At 44.5% G+C, this 8,484-nt stretch overlaps 1 protein-coding gene across 1 annotated transcript; it reads right to left on the bottom strand.

Moving 5' to 3' along the window:
* On the bottom strand, window positions 1-4,589 carry atf3 (activating transcription factor 3). Its single transcript, XM_068709085.1, has 4 exons — window positions 4,498-4,589; window positions 3,087-3,345; window positions 2,892-2,999; window positions 1-2,702 (listed from the first exon to the last, which is right to left on the bottom strand). The coding sequence occupies exons 2-4, from the start codon at window positions 3,342-3,344 to the stop codon at window positions 2,364-2,366; spliced, it is 705 nt and encodes a 234-aa protein (XP_068565186.1). The 5' UTR covers window position 3,345; window positions 4,498-4,589; the 3' UTR covers window positions 1-2,363.
* Between the last annotated feature and the right edge of the window lie 3,895 nt (window positions 4,590-8,484).

Consider the following 8,484-nt stretch of genomic DNA (forward strand, 5'->3'; position numbering starts at 1 on the left):
TCACATTTGCAATACATATTTTTAATTAACGAAGTATCAAAAACAAAAGTTGACAGATCACAAAGATGGAAGAACACATTGGTAGTAGAAGTGCGGTTGTACTTGACAGCCTTTAGGCCACGGTGCTCCAACAGTCGAGCAGCTGCAAAAAAACAGCAACAACAACAACACAAAGACAGCCAGTAGAAGTAGGCACAATAGAATACATACGCATCAAACTCAGTGCTCATTAGCTATCTAGCCATGACAGGACAATGAACCACAGAAGCATCAAACACACTGTGAACGCCTGCGTCCCTTTGACCATGCGACTCTGCTTACGTACCACACGATCAACAACACAAACCTTCTACCATGCAAACATCAAATATAAAACTTCAGTCCTCAACGTGACAGTAATGTGCTGCATGAATTATTACTCTTCTATTAGGAACAGACGATATCCCCCCCCCTAACAGTGGCAAACATTTAGGATAACCTGAAGCTAACAGGATGTTCAATGTTCAGTCAGGCTCACTGACGATTAATCAAACACTGAGAAGCAGAGTTTCCCTTTTGAGAGGGTTTCAGCTCCTCGCTTCGCAGATGTTTAGAAAGTTTCGGTTGACGCCGCGATTAGCGATCGACATCGTCTGAACTCTTATTTGGCAGTGAGTTAAAGCCTGGATACCGATGAAGTTCACAACACCTCACGTCATCGTGCGTAACGCAGCGCTGAAGGTCCGGCCGAAAAGAGGACTGACGAACACTTCTGATACCTAGCTAACGATATCAAGCGAACACAACTTTCAAACCAAAATGTTGTTGATAAAAAATACATTTTAGAAAATAAACCATCTTTTTTTTTTCTTTTGTTTCTGACAAGATCAAAAGGAGGCATCCGGTGTTTACGTACAGGAGCACAGAATAAACGCACAGTCGATGCAATGTTCCATACTTTATGTAGAAAACAACGGAGTCGTTCTGAGGCCGACATCAAGTCATCGTATCATTTATCAGCTCACAGGAACGACACATCACCCGCTATCTGATCCGTACTGCACATGTACAAACTAGTGCTACACACCTGTGCTTAAACAATCATTGTGCACCCTGTTTTTTTTTTTTCTGCTACAACGGCAGGAGGAGAGCTAGTTAATGTTAGCCGTTAGCAGCCGGCGGAGCACAGTCCTGTACTGCTAAATAACGGAGCCGACGGCCAACGTATGGAGGTTGAGTTATGATGCGTTCAAGCTCTATTCAGTAAAAAAAAAAAAAAATTTGGGGTGAAGGTGAAGTATCTTGTCTTGATGATTTGTTCAAATACAATCTTGTAAAATTCAGTTTTGACAAGGAACTTGAATGAATATAGTTTTTTGAGATAAAGATATTCGAGAGGAAACTTTGACTTCTTTAACTTTATTTTGTTTTTAGCGCACTGGTATCGGATCTGTACTTGGTACCAGCCAATGTGCAAGTTCAGGTATTGAAATCCGTACCGGGAAGAAAGAACTGGTACTGGAACGTTTCTAGAAAACAACATAACTGTTTTCTGTTTGTCTTAAGAGGGAACGCAGTGATACAATAAAGTGTACTTCTATACAGGTTTTTTGGGGACAAGTTTGCTTGGCGGCAAATTGTTCAGAAAAAGTAAGCTATCATCTGCATAAAGTATTATATTGTAATTTTAGTGCATAATTATAAACCCTTGCCTGCAAAAGTACATTTCCGTTTTGTAACTGCCACTGCTGCCCTGATAGCAGACAACCTGAAACTTCTACATGAACAGCACAGGTCCTGAGCGGTTAGTAAGTAGCAGCAAATTTAGTAGTTCACGTCGTACGAAGGACAAGCAGGACAGGGTTGATACGGCAATGACATGTCATACAGTAGTTACTAAATAAATATACAATTTTGCATACACTAAGCACAAAGAACACACGGTCCATCTGCTTTCTTCTCAGGTGAACTTTTACCTGATGTGCGTTCATCACCTTGAAATCACACTTTGGTACAAAAAAGAAAAAATGCATCTATTTAAAATACCAGTAAATTAAAAACAAAAAAATTAGATGTTTTTGTTTTTTTAGTGCTTTGGCATCTGTCCTTGGCCATGACTATTTGTAATGTTTAAAACAAAACAAAAAGGAGCAATGCATGTCAAGGTGCTGCGGACACTTCCTGTCCAATCAGCAGCTTCGGGGAGTGGGAGGTCTCTCGAGCAGCTTCGTGGACAGTGAACGAGACAGAGGAGACGTCCCGAAATGGCGTTCGTGAAGAGTTCATTCTCAGGTCTCGTAAGTCTGCTTGGCGGCTCCACCGGCCTCTCCAACATCCTTCGCTGCGCCATTGCAAGTCTTAGAAAAGTGGCACCCGGTCGCTCATCATAGGTGACCGGGACAGTGAATGTGATCGAGGGTCAGAAGTCCTCCGTCGAGAGGCGACAGCGTGGAGATGGACGAGGACGAGGAGGTGGTGGTGGTGGCGGCGGCGGCGGTGGTGGCGTTGATGGAGGAGGTGAGGTTGTGGAGCTGCAAGGTGCTCTCCTTGATGTGTTGGAGGAAGAGGTTTCTCTCGTCCTCAGGCGTCTGGCCGTTCTGCGCTCGGACGATGCAGGTCGGCCGGTGCAGGTTGAGCATGTAGACCAGCTGCTGCTTCTGTTGCTTCAGCTCCTCGATCTGAGCCTTCAGGTCGCTGTTGACGCTCTCCAGCTTCTCTGACTCCTGCAGGAGAGGCAGAGGGAGAAATCAATTAACGTTGTGCTTGTATGTCGGATGTTAAAGCTTTGTTTGGCGAGCTTCTTTGTATTTTAAGCAGGTCTGAACATTGTTGTAAATCAGCACTAAACACAGAGCAGGGTGGAACTTTAGGAGCATCTCTGAACCTCTCTGAAGGGTGCATGTGAAAGCTACCTGCTGCAGAGTCTCCGTCTTCTCCTTCTTCTTGTTGCGGCACTTGGCGGCAGCGACCTTGTTCCTCTCCCTCCGTCTCTTCCTCCTCTCGAGCTCCTGAGGTGTGATCTGAAAACCAAGAGAGAAAATGTCAAATACACGGCGTCAACAAGCCCCACGTGGAAACGCTCTGAAGCGGGTTCCTCTGCGCCTCACCTCTCTCTTCCCACCAGAGCCACCGGCGCGGCTCTCCCAGGCTCGGTCCGAGCTGGAGCTGGCGCCGTCGGAGCTCATGTCTGCGCTGAGCCCGTTGGACAGACGCTTGGTCTGGATGGCCAGACGCAGCTCCTCCTTCACGATGGGCGTGAAGTTGGTGAAGTCGTCCAGGGTGAGCGTGCCCGGCGGGGACAGGCAGGGCACCAGGGCGGAGCAGCTGATGTCAGCCAGTGAGGGACCCGGGTGCTGCAGCATCATTCTGGATAACGAGCAACAACAAGAGTCAACAGATTATTATCATGAAAGTTAAGGTAGACACAAACAATACAAATTATAAGGATATTTGGCAAACAAATGCAATAAAAAGTCACAATAACCTCAATATTACACCACAAGTGCCTTATAAAACAAATAAATAAAACTCATTTAATCTCAATATTAACTTACACAAACACACAATAGCATGTTACAAGCATGTTGTTAATAACTTAGAGTGATATTGATTTTGCTGAGTAATAATGACAAAGCTCTTACATATTGCACAACAAGTACGACATGTAAACAAAAGTCAAAGATGGCACGTTATCTGATGCAACACGGAGAAGGCGGAGGAACAACAAACGGGCTTCGATGGAGAACCACGTGAACTTAAACACATATTTGACTTTCTGGGGCATAAACAATGAAAGAGGATCATTGATGTGAGTTATCTCCACAGAGCAGTGGCAGCTCGGCACGATGATTATCAGCCCCGTGAGACCAAAACAAAACACGTCCATACAAGTTAAAACAGCTTATTCTCCCTATAAGGTGTCATAATAAGATTCACCATTTCTTCTACAACATCTACAACTGATTTGATCATTCCGTGTCCATGATGTTCCTCAGGTTTTGTTTTATATGTGCAGGCTATCATTTAAAGAAGAATAAATAAAGTTGTTTTCTATTTAACTTCAAATAAATAACCTCTAAATATTTGTCAAAAACGTTTAAAATAAAAAACAGCAAAATAAACTTTAACTCGCCAAATATATAAAACACAAACATCCGGAGAACCCCTCAATCATCACGTTATTATTTTACTATTATTTGTTTGACTTTATTTCTTTATTATCACTATGCGCAAACTAAGAGTCAAATCTCCCAAAAGTGTGATAAACAAATAAAAACCTGCTTTATAATCACAGATGACAGTTGAAGTCTGAGCCGCGCAACTTTTCTCCTCCGTTTTCATTTAATCACGAGTAGAAGCAACTTTCAAAGTTTCGGTGAAGTGTCCCGGGACAGCGGCGGGACGTCTCCGCTCCGCCGTACGCACCGGGACAACACACCGGTCCTCTCTGTGACAGACACACACACACACACACACAACACACACCGCCAGAACCCGGTGAACACACGGCCGTCCTACCTGGTACAGGTCCGGGGGTTCGGATGAACTTGTCGTCGGAAGAAAACGAAGCTCTCTAAAAGTTGTCCTCTCGCGTCTCTTCCTGTCGGTGCGTAAAGTTGCGCTTTGTGGCCGGTGAGTTGCATCACCCGCTTTATATAGACGGACGACGGAGGCGGGGCCCGGTGACGCAACCAGGAATGCTGTACGAGAGAGGGAGGGAGGGAGGGAGGGAGGGGTGAGAAAGGGGGGGTTGGGGGGGGGGGGGGGGGGGGGGGGGGGGGTGGAGCGAGAGCAGCGGGGTGACGTCACCCTATTTATAGAAGGCTTATCCTGCGATGATGCAATCGAGCAACCCCGAACTGCTCAGCCTAAACAGGGCAGGCTTCCCCCTCCCTCCTCCTCCTCCTCCTCCTCCTCCTCTTGCTTAATGCTTCCTTCCTCCATCTCTTCAGTCGTTTCCTCTTCCTCTCGTCTCCTCTTCTACTTAGAGCACTTCTGTCCTTTCATCCTCTTTTCTACCTCTTCCTTTCCTTTCCCTCCGTCCCTCTTTCCTTTTCTTCTCCTCTCCCTTGTCGTCCACTTCTCCTCGTCTCCTCTCCTTTCTTCTGTCCATCCCTCGATCTCCTTCTTCCTTTCTTTCCCTGCTGTGTGTTTTCTTTTACTTCCTTTCCTCTTCCTTGTCCTCTCTCTCTTCCTTTTCATCCATCTTTCTTTTTATTCCCTCCCCCTTTCTCAACTCTTTTTTTTCCCTCACTCATAAATGTATCCCGTTATCTCTCCTTCAGTCCCTCGCCTCCTCCTCTTCTTTTCCACCCTTCTTTCCATCCCTCCATTATCTCACCATTTGTTCTCTCCTCTCCACTCTTTTTTTCTGTCTCTTCTTCTTCTTCTTCTTCTTCACTCTTTCCCTCTCCTTCCTCCCTCCTTTTCTTCTAACTTCTCCCACCCTTCTTTCCATCTCTCCATAAATCTTGCCTTTCACCTCCTCTTCTATCTCTTCCTTCCTCTTCTGTTTTTTCAAGTCCATCCCGATCCCTCTTTCTTTCCCTCCTTCTGTTTCTTCTCTTCTTGTATCGTCTGAACTCATCATTTCCTTTTTTGTCCCTTTCCTCTAGTCTTTCCTCCTCTCCTCCTTCCTCTTCCTCTCATTCCCTTATCTTCCTCACTCTCCTCCTCTGTTTCCTCCCCTCTTCTCCCCCACAACTTCACACTCAACACTCAGATGGATAGAATTCCTCTATATGCATGATCGACTGATCTGACTCCTGAGTGATAACCTGGTTCTGACTCTTCTCCCTCCCTCCCTCCCTGTTTTCACACTGACATGGATTTCCATTGCAGCCATTCCTCACTAACGAGTGAATGACACGCGGCGGTTATGTATTCCATGGTTGCGTCTCATCAGCCGGGTATAAAACCCACGAGGTGAGACAGACGGACAGGCAGATGGAGGCCGTGTGGTCGACTGTGCTTCTTTTAATTCATCACTTTGCTTCATGATCGTTCGGTGGACTCGTCCTGAAGATCAGCTGGAGGGTAAATAAAACGTATTCGTCTATACGAGCCGTTCTGTCGTACAGCCGGCTTTACTTTAATCTACTACTCTTGCGTGTCTTAATTGGTCTTAATCGGTTGATCTCATTTGCTCACCTGCTGAGACAGACGGGGATTTCCTGAGAGGAGCAGTGAGGCGTCTCTACCTTTAAAAATACACCTTTAGTACTAGAAAAGGTACACGATAAAGCAGCAGTACTAGGTGTAATACTACATGTGTTACACTTACCGGTACTAGTGGTCTGTTCGAGTTGTATAAAAGTGTTCGCCGTAGTTTTAGTGGTGACATTTTTGAGTTTTTTTTGTGTACAAGCTGCTCATAACTAGTTGCTTCTTGGTGGGATCCATAAAGTTGTTTTGAACTTTTAATATTAACGGTATAATCAGTATAATAACTGGTGGATGACATGTAGCTAACAGGAAGTCATCATCTCCGGTTGCCTCCACGATGTTTAAATATGCAAATGAGGCTTTATCTACCGGTAACTTTTGGTGGATTAGTAGTGAAACAAACACCTAAATGTGTCGTTTTGGAGGTTTTCTTGTCGCTATAGTCCAAAAGACGACGCGTCGTGGAAGAAAAATAAACCAAAATATCAAAATTGACCCATGAAAGAAGAGAATAAACTTTTTAAAAACTGTGTTTGTTGTCCTTCACATAGAAGAGCAGCTTCACTTTAACTCTCTGGAACAATCCACCACCTTCTTCTCTGCACTCCGTCCGTACGCTCAATCGGTTACGCTTTCACCATAAGATGACTAGAATTATGCTCTGAAACTGCGACCGCGCCTTCTTCTTCTTCTCACTATTTCTGAAGGAACAAATTGCAAATTTCTTCGTCACTCACACCCTGTCACTTCCAGCTCAAAGCCTCCGGCTGCTGTAATCTAGAAACTTCCAGTTTATGCTGCCTTGCCTTCCGAAAAAAAGAACTTTCACTTTCACTGAATCTTTCTCAGAAGCTCATAAAGGAGTTTAGAAATTGTGAAATGTGAAAATCAGCCCCTCTATATGTTGGCATCTTTACTCAAAATGAATTGTACAACAGGAAATGTGACTTTATGACCGCCAGGACTGACGTAGAAACTTCCACCTCTCCCATCTGGGTGCGGGTGTGTGTGTGTGTGTGTGTGTGTGTGTGTGTGTGTGTGTGTGTGTGTGTGTGTGTGTGTGCTTCTCCACCCCGGGTCATGCATTGTTTCCAGGGAAGCCTGGAGCGGCTGATGAGAACACCTCCATGGTGACTTTCTGATCAGGAGAGCCTCCACAGTCTGTGTGTTAGGATGTCAGGCGTCACACCAGCCAGCCGTGAAAACGGTTAATAATCCACCGAAACGGTGTTTCCTCGCTGCTGACTGAACAAATCCAGCTTGAGGTTAAAGGGCTCAAATGTGGGACAGCGGGTTTGAGTTATACAAGCGTGAAACGTCTGTCCTCAGGAACAGATCCAGATCTAGATTTAAACCGCACTTATTCAGAATTGAAGTCGTACAGATAAGAAGACATTTTGAAATCTTAGGCGTGAAAGATATTTTATAAAAAAGGTAGAGTTTGTGTGTCTGTGCCTCAGTTTAAAGCAGTAGCACTTAGTTAGATTTGGCTAAAGGTTAGTCTCTACATGAGCTCTACTTCATGGTCCCAGTTCTGGTTTAGTGTTTGTAGATGTTTATAGCCGTATACGCTGCTAGCAACACAGTCAGTCACGTAATGTCGAGCGCAAATCAACCGGAAGCCTCCGGTTCTGAAAACTGCAGTACCTCAAATGGCCACTTGAAGCTCTAAAAGCGAGTCAATCCCCATAGACCTCTATGTTAAAATGACATCCTGGTACATTTTGTGATACTTCAAGATATTTTTGAATTTTTAAAAATGCAAATTAAACACATACATAAAAACAGGTGGATGGAAACACGTTGTTTTTTTTCGGGATGACGTTCCTGTAAAAATGAAAGTTAGGTTGAAGGCAAAAAAAAAATTACTTTGTTAAGGTTTTGGAAAATGGTTAAAATATTAACTACAGATTATTATCACCTACTTATCCAAGTGTAAAATATTGTATGTGACATTTCAAGATTTTTTGAATTTTTTCAACGCAAATTGAACATTTAAAAACAGTTGAATGGAAACGCATCTGTCTGTCTGTCTGTCTGTCTGTCTGTCTGTCTGTCTGTTGGCAGGCAGACGGGTGTTGACACGTTTAAGAGGTCAGTGTGGTAATCCAGATTGATGCTGCGCCGTGAAGTCATTGCTGACCCGGTTGACTATTAATACCACATGATCGGAGCGCTAACCCGCCGGCTAAATATCACATTCTCTATTTTTATATTTGAGGGGTTTTCATACCGAGCTCCGTGTGTGTGTGTGTGTGTGTGTGTGTGTGTGTGTGTGTGTGTGTGTGTGTGTGTGTTCACACCCACCAAACTCCAGTGTTGGTGTGCCAAGATTGAACA

The sequence above is a fragment of the Cebidichthys violaceus genome, unplaced genomic scaffold, assembly GCF_023349555.1.
Source record: "Cebidichthys violaceus isolate CVI_PGR_0920_01 unplaced genomic scaffold, fCebVio1.0.p SCAF_14, whole genome shotgun sequence".
In the NCBI taxonomy this organism is placed as follows: Eukaryota; Metazoa; Chordata; class Actinopteri; order Perciformes; family Stichaeidae; genus Cebidichthys; species Cebidichthys violaceus.

Excerpts from the sequence above, each read along its gene's own strand:
- atf3 (XM_068709085.1), bottom strand. The coding sequence starts at position 3,344 with ATGATGCTGCAGCACCCGGGTCCCTCACTGGCTGACATCAGCTGCTCC. Across the intron at positions 3,000-3,086 it reads GCTCTGGTGGGAAGAGAGAG|ATCACACCTCAGGAGCTCGA; the intron begins GTGAGGCGCAGA and ends CTTGGTTTTCAG. Across the intron at positions 2,703-2,891 it reads AGACGGAGACTCTGCAGCAG|GAGTCAGAGAAGCTGGAGAG; the intron begins GTAGCTTTCACA and ends CCTCTCCTGCAG.